This window comes from Malania oleifera, chromosome 12 (genome assembly GCF_029873635.1).
Source record: "Malania oleifera isolate guangnan ecotype guangnan chromosome 12, ASM2987363v1, whole genome shotgun sequence".
Classification (NCBI taxonomy): domain Eukaryota; kingdom Viridiplantae; phylum Streptophyta; class Magnoliopsida; order Santalales; family Ximeniaceae; genus Malania; species Malania oleifera.
In genome coordinates, this window is record NC_080428.1 from 83,724,121 (window position 1) to 83,747,152 (window position 23,032).

At 35.5% G+C, this 23,032-nt stretch overlaps 2 protein-coding genes across 2 annotated transcripts; one reads left to right on the plus strand and one right to left on the minus strand.

Moving 5' to 3' along the window:
* Positions 1-1,583: 1,583 nt before the first annotated feature.
* LOC131144763 (F-box only protein 6) lies at positions 1,584-15,702 on the plus strand. The gene is made up of 2 exons (XM_058093615.1): positions 1,584-1,941; positions 14,043-15,702. The coding sequence occupies exons 1-2, from the start codon at positions 1,769-1,771 to the stop codon at positions 15,289-15,291; spliced, it is 1,422 nt and encodes a 473-aa protein (XP_057949598.1). The 5' UTR covers positions 1,584-1,768; the 3' UTR covers positions 15,292-15,702.
* A 1,505-nt stretch (positions 15,703-17,207) lies between these two features.
* LOC131144764 (uncharacterized) lies at positions 17,208-20,433 on the minus strand. The gene is made up of 3 exons (XM_058093616.1): positions 20,240-20,433; positions 18,711-18,867; positions 17,208-17,417 (listed from the first exon to the last, which is right to left on the minus strand). The coding sequence occupies exons 1-3, from the start codon at positions 20,240-20,242 to the stop codon at positions 17,371-17,373; spliced, it is 207 nt and encodes a 68-aa protein (XP_057949599.1). The 5' UTR covers positions 20,243-20,433; the 3' UTR covers positions 17,208-17,370.
* Between the last annotated feature and the right edge of the window lie 2,599 nt (positions 20,434-23,032).

The following is a 23,032-nucleotide window of genomic DNA, read 5'->3' on the forward strand; positions in this document are numbered from 1 at the left end:
ATTGTTTTTTTCAAAATTTTTACATCTTCCTATTACCTTTTTGCATATTATTGTTTTATCACAAATTGTTAGTTTTTACCTTTGATTCGCTATTATTTTTTCTTTTTGAAAGTTTGTGCATGTTATGAGTATGTCACCTAATTTTTAAACATCCAAAAGATTTATAACTCTGATGTATGCATTCTTTATTTGCGTGATTAACTCTGAAAAAAATCTAATTAAAATGTGAATAGGAATGTGTTTTTACATGGCCGACAATATTTTACTGACGTGTCAAAATTTATTGCAATTCAAAATAGATGAATATTGCGATTATTTTATATAATTATGGATATTTTGAGTAAAATAAAAGCAAAATATAACATTTCATTATTTTTTTCTAAAATATATTGAAAATGTTAAAACTTGATATATATTGTTGGTCCACAACCTAAGAGGTTAAGTTTTTAAATAAAGTGGTAACCTAACATGGTATTAGAGCTACCAAGAGGTTTTGGGTTTTAGTTTCGTCACCCACTTTTATTCTGTGGTGTTTAAAAAAATTATGTTCCCTATCATGCGTATTATTTATCATGTGTTAGAGGGAGTATTAAAGCTTGATATGCATTATTGACCCACAACCTAAAAATTTAAGCTTTTAGGTAAAGTGGTATTCTAATAGAAAATATCACCATAGAAATACTTGGAAACTTTTTAGAATTTTTCTTGATAAGTGCACAAAATTGTCCAAACTTAAAAATTTAAAGACAATATATAGAGTTAGCCATATGTTATTAATCTCATTTCAAAATTTTTAAGCACAGAAAATGAAAGTTCAAAATATCATATACTTATTTATGACATATTATGAAAGCATGATCGAATAAAGGCGCATGATAAACATAAATATTTTCAACTAAAATGCATTTATACTATGTGTGAATCTTTTTTATTTGTTATTTTAAAAAAAAAGATATTATCAATATATAAATTTTATTTATTATTTAATGTACATTATTACTATTTATTTTGAATTTCCATATAATCTTTAAACACATATTTGTGAATTTTTGTCTAAGTACTTGGCGGCATGAATTTCAAATTTTAGAATTGACAGCCTAAATTCAACAATTTTAATTATTTGTATTTATTTATTTACGTATTTTATTGTAGATAGTAGTAATTAAAATATAAATACAAATATGCATACCCAAGTTTTTATGATATAAAATAATTTTAATTATGATCCCCTTTAATTGTTTTTTCCCCAATTGAAAGTAAAAATAATTTTCAAAACATTTATTTTCATATACATTATATTGTAAATTCTTTTTTCATATTATAAAATATTATTTATTATTTATTAATATGGAATAAAGGGTGAGTTATGGAGCACTCATAAGAATATTATTATTGCAACGTAAGCGGTAAGAATTTAAATTACGAAAGCGACCTCTCTCTCCCGTGTCAAATTAAAAATTGTGTATTTTTGGCCTTTATAAAAATCCATGCGTTGGTGAGGGGCATTTTGGGGAAGAAGGGGGACACAGAAGTAAATATTAAGGAGTATAAGGACAGAGCGGGGGTATGGAGCTTATATTTATGGAATTTTGTTCAGAATTATCGCATGGGCCCTGCTGAGGTGGAAAAGAAGAGTGGGTTAGGGAGTGGAGAGAGAGAGGTGGAGAGAGAATAAGCACAGAGACAGAGAGAGAGCAGAGACTGGAGAGGAGTGGTTTTAGAGAGAGAGGAGAGGGAGGGAGGGGGGAAGAAGGCGGGCGGCTGGGGCATGGAAGAGCTGGCCATGCTGAGGCAGCTCATCAGACAGCTTCAGGAGCTCTTGGAACTTTACGGCTCTCCTCCTCCTCCGTATAATCATCAACATCTTCATCTTCATCACTTTCAGCAGCGTCTCAATAATCATCCACTGCCTCACAGCCACCTCCAACAACAGCCAAACAGGTCTCTCGCTCTCTCTCTCTCTCCGTTGTTCGATTAATCTTGCGTGTTTTGGTTTTAGATCCATATGTGCTTATGGTTTGTTTAGTAGGGACTGAGAGGGTTTTTCTCGCTCTATCGTTGATCGTTATTTTATTCAACGGTTTGTTTTTGAATTTGGATGTTGCTTGTTAGGTTTAAGTTTTATTCTTGATTTGCTTCCTTTTTAACTTTCTTTGTCGATTAGGCGGTTTTCTTGGTAAAACTGTGTTGGCGATTGATGTCGTTTCCTCTTTAGATTGTTACAGGTGTTCGTGGCTTTTCATCGTTTGTGCCTAATTGAATTGTTCCATCTATAGTATATACTGTTGCTGCGGTTCGACTGTTATTTTGTACTATCAGTGTGTGTGTGTGCGTGTGCTTTGCTTTATTGATTGTTTCTTATTTTCTATTTTTTTTTTTTTTTTGAAAGCACCTGCTTCAAATTGATTGTTTTTACGTGCCTAAAATTGTTATCTCCGGTCCCTGTTAGTATCTAGCAAACCGCTCGCATGGACTCTAATTCTTACAACAGCCCTACCCTCCAAAAAAAGAAAGAAAAAGGATACTCACTGGTGCTCTTACCACAATGTTTCCTTCATCTACAAAAAATTTATCACAGAAGTTGATATATTAATGCGCTTTCCAATCTCACCGATGATCGGAAAAGAGCACCCCTTTAAAACAATTTGCTGCAGAAGACCATAAAGAAGCCAAGTACTGAGTCCTTTTCCACAGCAGAGAGGATTCTTCTTCCTTGAGAAATACGAGCATTATTCCCCATAATACTGCTAAGATCCCACAAGTGCACAAAACCCAACCATATCGATTCTTCCCAAATCCTATATAAGAAACATGTAATAATTCCTCAACCAACCCAGCAGACCCAATTCATCAAAAAATTGAGGTGATGCAAATTCTTAGCTTTCAAAGCACAAGAAACAAACATTTTCTAGGGCCTTCAACTTCGCAGTTGGTGTTGACTCTATTAAAAACAACCAACCAAATTAAAGCCTTTATCTTAGAGGGGATTTTTTTTAGCTTTCCACAAAAAATGGAGGGGGAAAAGACTTAAAAAGGTTTTTGGTCAAATGCTTGAAGGAAGAGAAGAATAGACTCACGAAGAATCGAACTCCCAGGAAAGGAAGTTGGATTTAGCGGCCTATGAAAGTGGTAATCCCTTGAGTTAGTGCACCCATTTGAAGAAAAGAAAGGAAGTTAACCATTAAAAGTAAACCCAAACATAAAAATGGAAATGAAATGCTGGAATGAGCATTCCATTCCATTATTGCATGCCTAATGTGGCTTTCCAGATTAGTTTAGTCCATTCCTAAAAGCAAAGAGTTGGTAGCACTAAGGATCTAACAGATGGGAAATTGTTACCTACTTGTTTTCACCTCTTAAATGAATATGAAGAATGCTATCCTTTAGACATTGACTTCATTGATTTTGTTGTAAAACCTTGGGAAACTATTGCATAACCGAAAATTAGCTATGCATAGGCAAACTTGAGAAGTATAACACGTGGAACTTTGAAAATAGAACTCCAAACACTTTTAGTCTCACACATAGAAAGGGGCTTAATCTAATTCTACTTTTACCTAATTGCTTTCATTTAGAATTTTGAATATTTTCAATTGATTCCATTCTGAATGCAACTGCATCACAGAGGAATAATTTTCAAATTCATGAATTTCATCAGATGACTCACACCCACAATTACCCTGCCTCAAGAAAAGAAAAGAATAAAGGAAACCCAAAAAAGCAGGAAAGGAAAGGTAACTTTTCAATTTGATTTCAATTGATCTTCTCAAAAAGCTTCTGCCGGTTACCTCAACAAAGCACCAATTCCGACATGGGACATAGATACGACATGACAATGACATCTGTTTTGGCATTTTGTGAACATGAAAATCAGGGTACATGGCATTTTTTCCCTTTTAGATGACAAAAATTGAGGTAATTTTAATTTAAAATGAATTACAGGCATCATTAATGCTCAATTATGCACTACACGTTCTACAAATAAATCTGGTGGCAGGTGGGTCATAAAAAAAAAAAAAAAAGTGGCGATGGCTTTGGACTTTGGACATTTGGTCACTTGGTTTTCCCTCCCATTTTGTGGGAGGGGGGGTGGGGGGGGGGGAAGAAGGCTATATAATAGTTGGCTGAGGGCCTGAAGCTTGAACTAAAGAGACAATTTAGCAAAGGCCCAAGGAGCTTCCTTTGGCAAGTCAGTGACTCCTCTTTGTCGTTGTTGCTGTAGCGTTGCAGGGGAATCTGGGGCCTGGGAGGTCCACTGGTGCTCTGCAAGACTGGTGGCTGGCTTTATTTTTTTGAGGGGGGGTGGGGGTGGGGGAGTGGGATTGGTTACCAAATTCAAGTGTGAACAAAACATTGCATTTCATTGCGAGGCATGTCATGCTTTCCTTGCCATGTGTCCTTGCCATGTCGGGAAGTGTCAAGGCATGTCACAAATGTATCTGGAAATGAAAATAAATTAATTAATTTCTGACGTTTGTCAGAAACATGTTGGGTGTGTTGGGCATGTTACATTGTTACGTATCCGACATGTGTTGGATAGTAGTGTTATTGCTTCCTAGCCTCAACATTGCTCAAAATCATTTTAACATAAAAAGTAAAAACAAATGACCACTGCTTACCAGCCAATAAACAGTGGATGAGAAGTGACCATTTTGCATATCCCTTCGTATGCAATGAATTTGGTTAACTGAATTTCTGCCAATTTAGTTATAGCGGTATTTTGTCTTGCATTGCTGTCCAACTTTGAATTTAATCGCTGTAGTTGTAGAAAGCCCATGCTACATCTGCTAATGGAACCAGTGTTCAGGGGCACTTTAAAAAAAGTGTTGATAGCACTTATCAATTAAAATAAGCACTTTTGCTGCAGAAGACCATAAAGAAGCCAAGTATTGAGTCCTTTCCCATGGCAGAGAGAATTCTTCTTCCTTGAGAAATTCAAGCATTATTCCCCATAATACTGCAAAGATCCCACAAGCACACAAAACCAACCATCTCCATTCTTCCCAAATCCTATAAAAGGAACATGTAATTCCTCAACAAACCCAGACAAGCCCATTTCACTGAAAAATTGATGTGATGCTAATTCCGAGCTATCAAAGCACAAGGAACAAACATTTTCAAGGGCCTTCAACTCTGCAGTTGGTGTTGACTCTATTAAGTACAACCAACCAAATAAAAGCCTTTGTCTTAGAGGGCCCTTAGCTTTCCAAATAAAATGGAGGAGGGGAAAAGACTTAAGGTTTTGGAATAGAAGAATGGACTCATGAAGAATCCAACTCCCAGAAAATGAAATTGGATTTAGTGCCCTGCAGAAGTGGTAGTCCCTTAACTTAATACACCCATTTGAAGAAAGAAAGGAAGTTAACCATTAAAATCAAACATAAGAATGGTTATGAAATGCTGAAATGAGCATTCTATTCCATTCTTGCATACGAAGTGCGGCTTGCGAGATTAGTTAAGCCCTTCCTAATAGCAATTGCTTTTAGGAGAGTCGGTAGCACAAAGGATCCAATGGATGGGAAAATTGTTACCTACTGTTTTCCCCTCTTAAATGAATATGAAGAATACCCTGCTATCCTGTTAGACATCAACTTCCTTGAGTTTGTTGTAAAACCTTTGGAAACTATTGTGTAACCAAAAATTAGCTATGTATAGGCAAACTTCAGAAGTGTAGCATGTGGAAATTTGAAAATAGAACTCCAAATGCACTTTAGTCTTACACATAGAAAGGAGCTTAAGCTAATTCTACTTTTGCCTAATTGCTTTCATTTAGCATTATGAAGATGTTCAATTGATTCCGATTTTGAATGCAACTTCAGTACAGAGGAATGATTTCCAAAATTCATGAATTTTGTCACATGAATCACCCACAAACACCCTGCCTCAAAAAAAAAAGAAAAAGAAAAAGAAAACCCAAAAAAGCAGGAAAGGAAAGGAAAATAAACTTTTCGGTTTGATTTCAATTGATACCCAAAAAGCATATGCTAATTACCTCTATGAGGCACCGACTCCGACATGGGACATAGTCATGACATGATAATGACCTGTGATGTAGCAATTTTGGGAAAATAAAAATGAGGGTACCTGGCATTTTTTTTCCTTTTTAGATGACACACATTTAAGTAATTTTAATTTAAAATGAAATATAGGCATCATTAATGCACAAATATGCATGACACATTCTACAAATAAATCCTGTGGCAGGCGATGGCTCATCAATTTTTTAAAATTTTTTTTAAAAAAAGTGGTGATGGCTTTTGACATTTGGTTGTTGTTTTTTTTTTCTCTTCCTTCTTGTGGGAGGGGGATGGGGGGAGAAGAGGCTATAACAATGGACTTAATAGTTGGCTGTGGGCTTGAAGCTTGAACTAAGGAGGCAATTTAGCCAAGGCCCAAGGATCTTCCTTTGGTAGGTCAGTTTCTCTTGTTGTTGTTGCTGTAACATTGCAGGGGAATCCAGGGCCTGGGAGGTCCACTGGTGCTCTGCAAGACTTGTGGCTGGTGCTGGGTCTCCAAACATTGCATTTCACTGCAAGGCATGTCATGCATGTTCCCTTGCCATGTTGTGAAGTGTCAAGGCATGTCACAAATGTATCTGGAAATGAAAATTAATTAATTAATTTCCGACGTTTGTCAGAAACATGTAGGAGTGTGTTCAGCATGTTACTGTATCCGACACGTGTTGGATACTGATACTCCAATCTCTTAGTCGTGTTAGTGCTTCCTAGCCTCGACATTGCTCAAATTTGTTTTTACCTAAAAAGGAAAAAAAAATGACCATGACTTACCAGCCAATAAACAGTGGGTGAGAAGTGGCCATTTTGCATATCCCTTCATATGCAACAAATTTGGTTTAGCGAATTTCTGCCAATCTAGTGATAGCACTATTTTGTCCTGCATTGGTGTCCAAACTCTGAATTTAATCACCGAAGTTGTAGAAATGTCCATGCTACATCTGCTAGTGGAACAAGGAGCACTTAAAAAATGTGTTGATGGCACTTATCACTTAAAATAAGCATTTTTATAAAATAAAAAAAAAAGTGGTGTTTGGCTTCTATTGTAATAGGTACTTGTTATAAAAAGTGTTTTTTTAGAACCACTTATTTAAGAGCCTTTTAACTGAATTTTGAGAAGCAATGGGAGGTAGCTTTGTGGCCACTTATAAGTGAGACTATTTAAAGGCGGTGACAGTTCTGTAAATTTTATACCAAATTGGGCTTGATTGCAACTTTCCTCTCTCTTTTTTCCTTCCCTCCCACTTTTGCCTTCCCTCCTTGCTTGAGCCTCTCCAGATCTTAGCGCAGGCCTTCCTTTGCCGCTGCTGCCTCCACCTCGTGCTTCCATTGCTGTCAACTTCTCCTCTTCCTCACTATTGCCACTTCCTCCTTGCCCTGCTGCCTCCTAGTCCTCAGCCCACCTCCTCTTCCACTCACATCCTCTGCCGCTGCTACCTGCTGCTGCTCCTCCGCCTCCTCCACTCTTCTAGTCTAGGGTCAGAAATATTAGTTAATAAGATATTAATATGTTAATTAAAAATATTGAGTGAAAATAATAATTTATATAGAAATTACAAATTGTAACTAAAAATGTCAATTAATATAAAATTAATTAAAATGCCAATTAAAAATATTACTAATCTTAATTTAAAACATTTATTAAAAAGATCTTTATATTTTTAAGAATATTATATCTAACAATTATATATTAATTTATTATATATTATAATATATTAGTTTTATGTTGAATAATAATATTATTATTTTTAAATTAAGCACTTTAAATTCATACAGCGGTTGTTGTAAAATTTAGTTTCCAAACGGCACTTATTCCATCAGCACTTATTTTAAAGACCACCAAACTGCGTTCATGACTAGCACTTTTTCAGTTCAACACTTTTAAATCCAATGCTTCTTCAGAAAAATACTTCTTCATTAGCGGTTCCAAATGATTAGGACCTTTTGCCTTACCAAATATTTGCTAATCAACCCAGAGCAAAATCTTCTCCTGCATTGTGTCCAATCTCTGAATTTAGCTGCTGAAGGGGCAGAGAGGCTGTGCGGCATCTCTCCTTTTGGAAGTAGGCCCTAGTGGGCATCTTTGTATACAAGTAACTTCCTATTTGATTTCCTGATCAAATCATGCAGCGCTCGGCATATCTGGTTCAAATGGCACTTTCATCCAGTTCTTTATTATATTCTTTGAAACATCTAACATTTGTCTTACTTTATGATGTGGGAAATGAGATTGAGGGCTTGATTAGGTAAATCAGGATGTGAAATTAAAGGTGATATATATGCTTCATCAGAATATGTGATTAATAATGTGCTTGCATTTAAGTTTTCCTTTTCTTTTTTGTTGCCCCAAGAAAATGGAATTTATGCTGCTTCAAAAATTCTAACCCTATTATACTGCATATTTTCCATTTGAGAGTTTATAAAATGTGTTTACTCAATGATGCCATGTGTAATCCTGTTTAATACTTATACTTCATTCCCCCCCCCCCTCCTCTTCCGCCACTATTCCCTAAGCCATAATTACTTTTCTATTTGGTCTTTTTACCTTTCTCGTTTAATGTTTACATGTATTGTTATGGCCAAGACCTTTCATAGTGCATTCAACTCTTCTCTTGTAATATTAAAATTTTTAAAATTCAAAATATTCATTTTATCACACAGTTTGACAACTCATAACATCAATTTAGCCGTAATACTTGGGTAATCAAGGGCTGCTATTGTTTTGGGTCCACTAGGAGTTAGGAGGCTTTAATTAGTACTTGCAAATATGAAGATATGATTATGCTTGAAATGTGGCATAGGGCATAGGGACTGCAATTTTTATCTATTTGGAACTTTATTAGGCCTAGGCTACACAAGGACAACCAATACCCCTTTTTATAATTCATCCCTCTCTTCTCCAAAGTTTCAATATAAACCCTGTAGTATGAAAGTGCCGCGATCAAACTATTGGGATGCTCCATAGGAAAGGGGGTTGTTTGTTATTTCTGGGGAGAGTTAGGCTCGCCCACATTAGGTGGAGGATTTCTTGGCCATTTCCTTTTAGCTGTTTTGTGAGGTATTTGATTGGTGAGGAATGCAAGTATCTTTATTGGGAAGAAGAAGTCTTGGCCTTTGTTATGGCCAAATGCCATAACCACCAATCAAATACCTCACAAAACAGCTAAAAGGAAATGGCCAAGAATTTTTTTGTAAAAGGAGATTTTTGGAACAAAAATTTCTATTCGACCTATATATATATATATATATGTATATGATAGATAGGTCAAATAGAATCTTTAAATCTTGGTGGGGGCAATTATGTATGTAGCTCTGCCCCATGCTTCTCGTGCATGACTAAATTGTTCATGTCCTAACAATGCTCAACCTTGTAGAAGTCCTAGGCGACTATAGGTGATATTTGTGTGTAGGGTAGAATCTTGTGAATGCCTGGAAATAAGTGAAATGAGCAATTGTTCAATTCGTTGGATGTGTAGTAGTGGTTTGGGAAGAATTGCGTTGCTGATTGGCATATGCTGTTCTAGTAATGGCAGATTGTGATGAGCATTATGATTAATGTGTTTACAAATTTGATGAGGAATTAGTCCTTGTGGTTAAACATGCCTAGTAAGAAGAGAACTCTTAGCCTTTTTTTTCCCTTTTTCCTATTTAGTTGAACAACATTCTTTTAGATTGTTCTTGCTTTCTTTATTTTTTTTATTTTGTTGTTCCATTGGAAGTGGCAAAATTATCTTGCACCTCATACACGCATGTCGAGTGGAGAAGAAAATTTAAATGTTATACAATAAGACAAAATGTTAGTATTATTAAATATTATAGATAAATATTTTTATGAAAAAAGAAAAGGGAATGTTTAAGTCACTACTTTGACCATTTTACCTAAAAGCTTAATTTGTTAGGCTGTGGCCAACAATGTAAATCAAGGTTTTCAACCCTTACCATCACATGCACCCTGGTCTTGCTTGTGGAAGCAAATGATTGACTTAGTGCGCGAGCACAAACAAAACAAAGTGCTTTATAACAAATTATGCAGAACAACAGTGAGGATTACTGCTTTAGAGAAATAAAGAGAAGGGAAGAAGAAGGAAGAAAAGGGAGGAGAGGAGGAGGAAGAATAAGATAAGATGGGGGAAATTATGTTAACTTCTACTTTCAAATTCACAAAAAAAAAAAAAAAAAGGCCAAACCCTAAAGATAGAAGAATTACAAATAATCCCACATATGCACAAGCCTAAGTACAAATTAAAGTAAAAGCACATAATACCTTCTATTTAACTATATGCATTTGGGTTTGAGACACAAATTCTATTCTTTGAAATTCCCTCATGTTGTGTAAAACGAAAACTCAACTCTGTTCTGTTGGGGCACCTTGGAGTCCATCACTGTGAAAGAAATAATCACGCTTCTTTAGAAACAAACCAGCGGTGTGCTTCACTTTGTTTAGTGGAAGAGCTCGAGATGACATCATGTTATACCCTTTTCTTGTCAACGGAGAAGATATTTGAATTTCATAAGTAGGATATTTAACCTCCTGTCAAAAACCATGGATGCCCCAAAAGGATATGGCCAATCTTGAGAGAAGGATATGCATGGTCTCTAGAGTTGAAGTATTCTTGAATGTAAGCATTAAGCAAGCAACAATCATGGACCTTTAAGTTTGTATTTTTCACTCACGAAATCTTGTATGGATTAGGATGTTGCAAAATTCAAATTTAACCTTCTCCCAACTTCTTTAAAAACTATATTTGTACAACCACTAGTATCAATATCCATAGCACAAAACTGCTTATGACATATTACCGAAGTTTGGAAAATGATGTTCATCTCCAATCTTCATTTCTTTCAACCTTGCGGGAGGAGAGACTAGGTTGAAATATTAAGCAATCTCCTGTGTTGCCATCTTCATCCTTGTCACTTGGGACTCCTATCTCAGATTCAATCTCCTAGTCACTTGGGACTCCTATCTCAGATTCAATTACTCGGACGTCATCATCATCATGTTCCTATTCTTTTTTGCGATTTCCATGATTTGTTTAGGACATTGCACAGTTCGATGCCCTTAAAACCTAACATTTGAAGCACTTGAATGCTTGTTGGACCTTAGAAATTGTTGTGAAGTGCTCTGAAGTCTTCCAAAAGGTTGTAGTTTAAACTCTTTCTCCCAACTGCTCAACTGGTCTCTTGCACGACTCCTCTAGCAATCTTCTCTAATCAAAGGGTTAAGGTAGCCTTATAGGATTATGCTGCATATCCTTTATCTGAGTGGCAATGTGCACAACTTTAATGAGATGACATGCAACAAGCTTTGTGGTGATAGCTAGTGTTGGACATTTTGGTACAAAATGCAGTAATAAAATCTGACGCATCATGCTGGCAGTGGTAATTGTTCCTCTAAAATTTGGGCCAAATACTAGTAGTCAAATTCTACCGGACAGCTTCAGAATATGGTGAAGAAAATCAAAATCTGTGACTAGGACAGAAATTATTTTTGCAATTGCAGACGCATCAGAAGAAGGCTGTTGTTTCCGCACATGCATCACTGGCGCGTGGGGTGCGGTCTCCTGTGCTGGTGTCTGGCCAAAGTTAGATTGGGGGATTGTGAGCCAGATTGTTAAGAAAAGAGAAGATTGAACATTTGAAGGGGCGATGAATGGAATTTATTTTGCTGGAGCATGGGAAAATTCTCTTTTTATTAACTGAAGATAGAGATGAAATCTATGCTTTTAACTTTCTTTGATGGGTAGCTTCCGCAGACCTCATGAACATATTTTGAAACCTTATTGATACTTTGGCTTAACACAATGTAGTTTTACATATTTATGCACACACATGAGCACACATATTTATGGTTGACCCTCTAATGATTGATTAATAACCTTAATAGGTAAAAAAAATATAATTTGAAATGGTAGGACTTCACTATTAAAACAAAAGTAAGGTTCATTGCATGTATGATTATAGGCATTTAAAAATAAGTTCTATATGAGTTTATTCAAGCATTTTTTTTTTAACACAATATATAATATGTCCAACCTTCTCTTAAAAAGCTACTATCTTTTTGAAGAAGAAAAGATTGAGATTCTTGTATTTGTTGATGCCTTGCCTTCATTTGAGAAGTTCTGAAGTAAATAAGAAAGTTATAGTTTGTATATATCAGTTTTCTTATCCAATGTTTGGTATGCTAGAATGGAACGGATTGGGAGTGGAATGGAATGAAAAATTATATGGTGAAAATATAAAATTATAAAAATTTACTTAAAAAATGGAACTATTAATGTGCCTCAAAAAATGGTTTCCACAAAAAATTATTGACTTTTAGAATTATTAAGTAATAAAATATTAATGAGGCTCAACTGGAGATGGATCATATAATCCTATTTCAGTTGCACTTTTGAGAATTCCAAATTCCTAATTGGTATGTTATGGTTATTTTAACCATCCTAATAATTTTCTTTCTTGTGCTTTTCCCATTCATTTTGATCATTTACTTTGATGCTGATACACTTCTTGCTTTTGCAAAAGGAATCAAATTTTTACAAATTAACCAAAAACAGAAGTGATTTGTTTCTGATAAATAAGTTTCCTTTGATCAGCTTAGTTGAATTTTGACCTGGGTTAAGGTTAGAAACTCTTCCTGTTCACAGTTTCATATGACGAACAAGTCAAGTGGCCCACGTATAACTTTTCTTTTGCACCTTTCTTTCAATTTTTCTAGTCTGACTGAGCGATACTTCTGCTGTGTATATAATTTTGCAGATTACTTGAATTACAATAACTGACTCTATGGTAAATCATGACTTTAATTTAAATCACAGATCTTCAACCTTGAGAGAATCATCAATTTATTTTGACAATATCAAATTTCAATAAATATCGAAATTCATCATTTTTCATTCAACATAGGTTTTAATTTTGAGAGGTTTTTAGATTTGACATAGATTTCCCTTGGCACATGTTAGGTGCTTTATTTGATACTAGCATCACTTGATTCGGTTGCTGAATGTGCTGTGGTTTGACTTATGTTAATAAATGCAAATTTCTCATTACTTATATTAACCTGTACTCACCTTTCTCTGAGAATGTATACTATACTTTTTGAAATGAGGTTAGTTTTTTTATGCAAAACAATGTCGAAGAATATGAACTAAAAAAAAAAAATTTATGGTCTATGCTTGTGACATCTCTCAGAAATAGGCTATGTTTTCTCTAGACTTCTGCAAAATTTTCAAATATCTATCACCACACACCATTTGGCTGGGAAAATATATATCATATTGTGCAATTTTATGTTGGGACATGGTAACTCACCTTTAAGCTTTTCGATTTGGGCCAGCAATGTCTATCAAGCATCAACATTCCCCGCCCATAGGACGGTAAATGAACAATGAATAACATCAATTAGGGAATAACTGAATTACAGCATTCAATTTAGGATAATTGAATTACTTGACGATAAATGAAAGAAAATAGAACCTTATAGCAACCATGGTGCTGATAACATGTTATTTCAACTGCTTGATTAAAAAGCTTATAAGCTATTAGGTTATAGACTTACAAATACAATTCAAGCTTAACAGGACAGTTGCTTTGTTTTCTCAACAATTCATGAAGATTATGTTGTCTGGAATCTGAAATTGCATTAGGCTTTGTGGTTCCTCAAGAATTTAGGCAAATTATGGAAAAGGTGTCGATAGTTGTTGAATAAGCACAGGTAATTATGAGACATTGATAACTAGGAAATGTAGGAAATAAGATAATTGCAACAAGAGAGTGCAACCGTAAGAGCTTTTATTTTAATGTACTGTTTTTGACATCACCAGGGCTGCACTCAGTATTTTAATTTTCCCAGTTCATGCTCTTTGTGTAATTCAGGAATGAATTGGCCTTTGTTCTTTTGCTGCCCTTTGTCTGATTATCCTTTCTCGCAATTTCTTTGAACCAAATTGTTTTGGAGATAATACTTTGTCATCTGTATGCCAAAGTACTTTGAAGGGAATCCTAATGCACCATATGCTACATTTTGTGCAGATGGTGCTTCCTCAATTTGGATGACAACTCTCCAGAAGATGGTTCTCGCAATCTCATAAACAGCCCTGGGGAATCTGAAGGTTTCAAGATGTTGGAACCTTACAAGCCTCCACCTCTGAAGAAACCTAGAAAAGAGAGAAATCGAGTAAAATTACTGGGAACCAGTGCTTCAACTGAGATAATGGAACAGCAGATATGGAAGGAATTTCCTGAAGACCTGTTTGAAGCTGTCATAGCCAGACTTCCAATTGCCACATTTTTCCGCTTCCGTTCTGTTTGTCGAAAGTGGAATTCCTTGCTGAATTCTGATAGCTTTTCTCAGCAATGTGCCCGAGTCCTACAAGCACAACCCTGGTTTTACACCATAACTCATGAAAATGTGAACACAGGAGCTATGTATGACCCGTCACTGAAGAAATGGCACCACCCAACTGTCCCTTCTCTGCCCACAAAGATAATTGTCTTGCCAGTAGCTTCAGCTGGGGGTCTTGTTTGTTTTCTTGATATTGGTCACCGGTACTTCTTTGTGTGCAATCCCCTGACTCGGTCTTTCAAAGAGTTGCCAACCAGGTCAGTCAGAGTCTGGTCTCGTGTTGCCGTGGGGATGACTCTGAATGGAAATTCCACCAGTGGGGGCTACAAGATCCTCTGGGTAGGTTGCGATGGGGAATATGAAGTGTATGACTCGGCGAAGAACTCTTGGACACGTCCTGGAAGCATGCCTTCCAATGTCAAGCTACCACTGTCACTGAACTTCAGGTCACAAACTGTGAGCATTGGTCGCACGCTGTACTTCATGCGTTCAGATCCTGAAGGGATTGTTTCCTACAATATGTCCACTGGGGTTTGGAAGCAGTTCATAATCCCATCCCCGTTGCATCTTACTGACCACACACTTGCAGAGTGTGAGGGACGGATAATGCTCGTTGGGTTGCTCACAAAGAATGCTGCCACATGCGTGTGCATATGGGAGCTGCAGAAAATGACGCTCTTGTGGAAGGAGGTTGACAGAATGCCAAATATATGGTGCTTGGAGTTTTATGGGAAGCACGTTAGGATGACTTGCTTGGGTAACAAAGATTTGCTCATGTTGTCCTTGAGATCAAGGCAGATGAACCGGCTAGTTACATACAATGCATCGAGCAGGGAATGGCTGAAGGTTCCTGGGTGTGTACTGCCACGTGGAAGGAAGCGACAGTGGATTGCTTGTGGCACTGCCTTCCACCCATGCCTGACTGCTTCGGCTTGATTCATCATCTCTGTGCCTGGAATTTTCAGCATGCTAGAGATGGAATTTATTATTTGGTACTAGTTTGGTTTTATCTGTGATGGTGCTGGTATGGCTTTTATCCCCCCATTTTTGTTTGTTAAACAAACCGCATGACACAGTGGGGATTATGGTGACCCTTTTTTCCTTTCAGTGTACAAACATATGGACGTAGATTTGATTTCCTAAGACAGTTTAGAGTTTCCTTCTTCCCTGTTTTCTGGATGGAATCCAAAAAGCCTGAATCGAAGTTTAGACCAAAACCTATATTGTGACTCTCTTCCATCTTAAGCCCATCAATGTTTTTGGTGTGTTGGACAGGAGACGATTCAGGGTATGAAAAACTGCCTTGTTTCTATATTATATTGATGCGCCGTGCTGTTGCCTTTGAAAGCGTGATGGTACTGTATAGTATATATCTGTTTCCATTATCTTTTGCAGAGAAAGGTTGTATGGTGACAGTTGAATCAGGACATGCATTCCTTCGTTCATCCATGGATCTCACAGGACATTGAGCTTATATAACTCCTATTCTTATATTCCTATTCTCATAACTTTTGAGCCTTTGATCAAGTAAACAAATATATGTTACGAGAATTGCATGCAGGAATTCAGAATGGCATGGATGCAAGCCCAATGCGAAATGGATGCATTATGAATACCAGTGGTGCTACTACTGGATTCGATGAAGCAGTTGTGGGGGGAAAGTAGGGAATGATGGGGTGGAATTCAACTGCTTGGCACACATGGGCATTGAAGTCATTGTTCGTTGAGTCTGTTTGGATAAAAAAATTTTACTTGCCAGAAGAAAAAGAAAGAAAAAGAGGAAGAAATTCATTTTTTCTTGTATTTTCTTTTATTAAATACTATTAAAAATAAAATTTATTTTAATATGACTAAAAATTAAAAATAACTAAATATTAATGATGTGTAAAATTAAAATTTTGTTTATAAATTTTTTATGTTTTTTTTATTTTCCTTCTCACGTTCTTTAATAATCAAACATGTCAATATAAATTTTTTCACATTTTCCTTTACTATGCCTAATATTTTTTGAGTTCTAAAGAAAAAGCTTATAGTCTGGGCCAGCATGAGAGGTTAAAAAGGGAGGGCTAGCATAATAATTTCATCTTTTTTGTATAGACCTCCCAAAAAAATAAAAATGCATCTTTGTATGGATACTATTCACGTCCTTTCACAATCAATCAATAGATCAAAGTATTAATATCATATTTGATTTTTAAAATAAAAACCAAATAATCATTATATTGTGTTTTTTTTTTTTTGTGGGAGTGGGGGAGGCAGAGATGCATGACAAGCGACTGCACAGCACATTGAGCTCCATCCAATCAAATATAGAGTACCATATAAATATTCTATCCTCATGTTCAAATTAAGAATAATTCATGAAATATAATTTCACATTGGTTAGAACAATACTTTGCCAGTTGCTTGTAAGCAATACTAATTAAATTTTACAACCATATAAACTATTTGACCAACAACGTGACTAGACTGCATGATTCTGAGATGGTGAGAATTTAACACTGAACCATTCAACTCTTCTTTTCAAGTACAAATAGGCACGTTAAGAATCTGAATGGCTCGATCATATGATAAGTTACATGAACATTCGATAAACATGTGCGCGCCCACACACACAAACATTATTCTTTGAAAGCACAAATGACACAATTTTGGTAGGGGAGAGACATGAATTATCCTCCTCCACGCTTGCAGTTGAAGGAGTCTTCAGTTACGGAACACTTGGAAGTTGGAAGAACACATAGCCACGTTGTAATAAATGTAAAAACTTAAAAACATATTTCCACGGAGGGATTATGCATCATCTAGGTTAAACACGAAATCATAACTAAAAAAATGTTGGGAGATAAGGATAGAGAAGGCGTCTCATTTATTCAAAATCAGTCGGTCACAATTACGCAAAACACTATTACAAATTCCTAATTGTGGGGCTAACACAGTTTAAAAACACACACACACACACTACAGAGGGTTAGGCCGGCAGCCATCTCATATCATTATAGAAGTTCTGGTTGTCTATGCCATGCCTGCACTTGTAGCTGTCCTGATTATCTGAAATAGAGCTGCCACAGACAAACATCACAAAAAACCATTAATAATAAAACCAAAAAAAACAATCTACACGGTAAACATCATCTACGGAAGTTTTTTCCATCTCTCAATCTGAAGTTTTGACTAGGGAGTAAAATTTCATCTTGGATCATAAAACATTAACTTGGAACTAACCACAGCTTCTTTTATATCAAGATATTTCATTAATTTAGATATAATAACCACTAAAATCATTTTTCTAATCCAATATTTAGATTCTAAATGGAATGTGCCTACAACATTTGGCATGCGCGTGTCACGGTCCCACATCAAATGTGCAAGGCACCTTTTATAGGATACACCTGTGAGACCAGTGGGCATCAAATGTGTCCTACGAAGATCTTGGACTTATAAGGAAAGTTTGGGCTCCAACTAAGTGAGGCGCCTTTTATAGGACAAACCTATGAGGCCAATGGACCAAATCAGACACTAATTCACCGGAGTTGGGTCCAAGACTATTATAACATGTCATGTAGAGAGCAAAGAGGTTTAGCATTGATCACCCAATCCCAGAAGTTGGATATAAATGATGAGCGACTATCATGCTTGATTTCAAAGAAGAGGCCAACTACAAGAAAACCCAAGAGGCAATAGATTCTCCTATTCGGAAGTTGCAACATTAGTTAGATATCTGATTGACTAAGGGCAAATATGTTCCTAACTCGATAGAATGGGGAAAAACAGCAAAAAATATGTCCTTCATCCAATAGCAAAAGCTCCATTCAGACATTTGACCTTGTTTTGGAGATGTCAAAAAAACAAATCTTCTTTCAATTGCACTATTAAGGTGGCATTTGGTTTGTGGGATCTTTTAGGTTATGTTTGAGACCATGTTTTTAGGGCCTTGGACTTGAAAAGAACTCACTATAATTGTAAACTACATATCCACATAAATCTACTAAATCCAAGGTCCAAAAGGGAATAAGGATTTTTGGGGTAGCATCCCATTCTCATGTTTGTTTGGGGCTGAAAAGAGACATGGTGGTAATATCACATTTCACAGGAATCCTGCAACACGGATAAAACGAAAACATTCTTGATAGACATCTTGTTCTCAGAAACAAGATTCCCAGAATATGATATTCAAGAGCGAAACTTAGTTCCCACAAAACAAACAACACCTAAGGGTGATGTGATGTTCATTTGTTGCAGAAGACACTATTTAACATAGTGCAGCCCAAAGAACAAAGGGAACATATACCAACTAAATAACAGTAAAAAAAATATGTCAAAATTTGTTGGAAGAAAGAAATCAGGTATCTTACATGAACCAATGACAACAAATACGAAAAATCCAAGAAGAATAGGCCCCACAGGGTAGTCTTTTCCCTTCTTAGTAGCTGTTTCAGGCACAGCTCCTCTCTTGGTAATGTTCTTCTCAAACTTCTCCACCTTCCTGTCCGCAAGACGCTTTGAAGTTGTCTGCATATACAGCAAATAATCGAATTCAAGATCATCAAAAGAGGCACACAAAAAATAAAAAATACGTGGAAAAAATCCCCTTAAAAATAGCAATCACTTCATGCATTTAATTTGGGAAATAAGGGGAAAGTAATTGCATCTTAGTGTCTTCAGGGTCAACTCAACCAGAATACGAAGAATACAGATAACAAGCCATAGATATATATATTTTTTTTTACTGCATACAAAGGATTCACTTTGTATTACACATCTGCCTAAAAAACAAAAGAATAATTTGAAAATTTTTAAAAGCTGGGAACACATGACATCTTGTTCAAAAAGGGCAAGTGCAGGTTTTTAACTAACCATGTCGATGCAACCAAAAGCGGACAGTAATACCTAATTATTTTAATCAACAATGATGCTACAACTGGTTATCTACAACCTCAACAGGCTTGCATCAAGAATCAAATTGTAATCGAGGCCTAAAAATATTTGCAATGAGATCAAGTTAGTTCGTGGTGGCCATATATTAACATAACAAGCACATAAATCTCTCTATGCATATAGAACCGTGAAGTCCTCACGTCACTGCTGTCCATATTTTACTCCCTAAAAAAAAATCTCCACATAGCAATAAAGCTAATGAAAATAATGTAAGAAAACATTAAGTATTCCATATTACTAATAATTAAAATCAGAACTCATAAAAACTACCTACAGCCCTTTCTTTTGTTTCAATTTTTAAAATCATAATATCTATAAATCAATTCTAAATTTGAATACAAAAAATTTGACATTAGTCGGATCATATTAGCCAACTGGGAAAAGGGAAAATATATTGCACGATAATTATGGGGGAGTTTTTTAGATTCTAAAGTGTTTTCAGGTAAACAAGGCTAGCACATAAATATGTTTGGGTCTATGGTTGTTGTTCTCGTATTCCTCGGTAGTCGGTAATGACAATGTTTTTAGAAATATAATCCATTCAATCGTTGGTATTGACAATTGAGCAATTCGTAAGCCCGATCTTACGATTTTCGCCCGATCTAAAGATTTTCGGGGACTTCTGAGAGAACCTAAATATAATCCTCCATAAAACACATGTGAACGCTAAACCCTAACCCTTCCGGCTGAATTTTAAATAAAGTAAACGATTAAAAAAATGAGCTTTACATACGAGGAGATCAACGAGGGAAAACAAAGAAATTCTCAAATTGAAATCGTTCGTTGCCGTTTGGCTGCTAAGAAAAGATCGGAAAATAAAGTATACTCGAATTCCCGATCATATACATATACTTCACAGGCCTAAATCTACCAAAACGAACGCGCTAGATCGAATCAAGAAAATAAGAACTGAGAAAGAAAAGAGAGGCAAGAAACGGGAAAATACCATGGTTGCGAGGAGATCGGGTAGCCGGCGACGATCGGCGCAGAATACCGTCAGTAAATTTCACGGCGAGTCGTTCTCTTCTTCCTCCAAGCGAAAGAAGAAAACGACCTTCACTCACAATATCTTCTCTCCCTCACAACAACCAGAGGACAAATGAGAGCTCTCGTTGCCTTTTATACAGCTGGAAGTGGCTGGGCCGATAAAGACAAGGTCTGTTTTGCCACGAATCCGGTACACGCGGCACGTGTTGATTGGATGTAGAAGTGCTGTCGTGTCCCACGCGGCCGCGCCTGGTAGAATTTGGGATGAAACGGTCTCCTCACCAAAATTTACTATTAATATTTGATTTTTATTTTTTAATATATTAAAGATTCATTACTAGCATTTTAAAAATTACTAGCGAATTCCATTTTTCATTTTTTATATATTAAATAATAATTTTATTTCTTGATTTTTTTACAAGTGAAAAAATGAGAGAGAGAGAGAGAGAGAGAGGAGGGGGCAAATTCGTCATTTCATTTTATGAGAAAAATTGATAATTTTAAAGTACCACCTTTCCTTAAATAAATTTCGTATAATTTTGTTCATATTATCTTTTTCTTTAAATTCATATAAACTAAAATCTAAATATAAACTCAAAATTCTTAAAAATATATCAGTAATGAGGATAAAATGCTCTCTTCTCTCCTAATACGAATTATATTAGAAGAATTCAAACACCATACAATAAAAATTTTGCTTTAGAGACAACAATGCTAACAGCCACATGTGCTCCCCTTTGTGAAGCAAATAGGGCAAGTGATGGAAAGTATTTGTCAACTCAGGCAAGTGAAAATAAAAAAACTTCATAAATTCAAAGAAACTTTATCACTTTATATCTTGGATCACGCATTTTAAACCACTCAAAAAATACCGACAAACAAAAATTTATACTATGTAGGGGTGAAATATATACTACGTAAAAAATTTTTTAACAAAAAAGATAAATTAAAAGGTAGACTAGGAAAACTAAAAAGGGTTGGGGGAGCAACTATTCCTCTTAGTTGACCTATCATGTAATCTTATGCTATATTTTTCTCAATAAGACCTTTGATATTTTGTGGAATTTCTCAAATAGTTGAAAAAGCCTAAAGTAGGATCTTGATCGAGAGTCATGCCTAAATCCTCTCCTTTTTTTTTCATAGAACATGCTTAAATCTTCAAAATTATGTTCTATACCATATTTAACATTTAAGGGCCTCACCCCCCCCCCCCCCCCCACCCTCCCCAAAAAAAAAAAAAAATTACCAACCTCGAATTCTCGATCATGATGTCAGAGTTATCACTTGTTGAGTTAATAGTAAGCTCAAGATTCTCCTCAATGTAAAATATGGTGTTCCCGTTTTTTTTTTCTTTATTTTAAATGTCAAAAAAGTTCTGTTCCTTATAATAGACACATCGAGATTTGCAATTATCTTTACTATAACCTTGTATTTTAGCTTAGATATATGTTTTTCCAAATGTCAAATGCTACCATAGTTGCACCAAGTTTTATTAACTTTTTCATACTTAAATTCAACCTATAACGTACTCATCTCATCTATTTTTTAATAGAATGGTATTGATTCTTTATCCTTAATCTTATCATGTTGGTCCCATATCGATCTCTTGTTTTTACAATGAACTAGGTGATCCAAATATTTCACTATCTCTTCGCAAATTTTATTTCGTAATCTTCCTAAGGGAGTCACTCTACCTTGATCTATTGAGTTACCAGATCAATTTTCAATTTTTTTCCCTTTATGAAGATCAACATGTCATGTTGTCATCTAGAAAATAGAATTGTTGTATGACAAGATCCATCTCATCTTTTGAAGCACTTTGTCTCACCTCATATTGGCATTCTTCTCTTTTTGCAAATAGAAGAAAAACAAAATCCTATTTAGCTCTTGTACAACGAAATTAAGTTTTTCTTCATTTCATTTATCATTTTCATTTTCATTTCTAATCTCTTATATATCCCAACCCTGATATCCCCATGATGAAATTTTGGACTAATTATTCTTTATCTATTCCATATTATGGATTCATAAAATATTTTATATTGTCATTTGTTTTATAGTAACAACATAATTTCTTCCACAACTAATTGTAACTAACATATAAAACTAATCTATTCTTTGGATTCCGCAAACCAAACATAACCTTAAAACATACTCAAGATTTTGTTAGCATTTAGGAACCCACATTCCCCCACCACGATTCACACTTTTTAGCCTTGATTTATGAATTATTTTCAAAACTCTTTAATCATGACATAGTATATTCTCGTAGTTTATTCAAATCTTAGCTTGTCCCGTATTACATTACACTACTATATATTTTTATGGTTTTAAATGATAAGTTTCAATTTACTCCATGCCCTTACCCTCTATTACAACAAGACAAGAGGCAAATAGATTAATAACAGAAAATAGGATTAGAATGAATTGTTTGCTTCATCACATAAATAGAATTAGAATGAATTGTTTTCTTCATCAAATCATCACAAAATGTATTTTAATAGACAACCACACAAATTATTATGTTCATAGCTTACCACACCTCAATTTCATCACTACACATAACAAATGAAACCACTTTCCTCCTAAAGTCAAAAACAATATTGGTAAAACATCATTCTCACACAACCTTTAAACACAAATTCTTTACTCCTCTCCCACCCCACCAACCCACCCCCCCCCCCCCCCCACCCCCTCCTTTTTCTTTCCTAACTTTGAACAATGAGGAAAAGTGACATTCCAAGTCACCCTT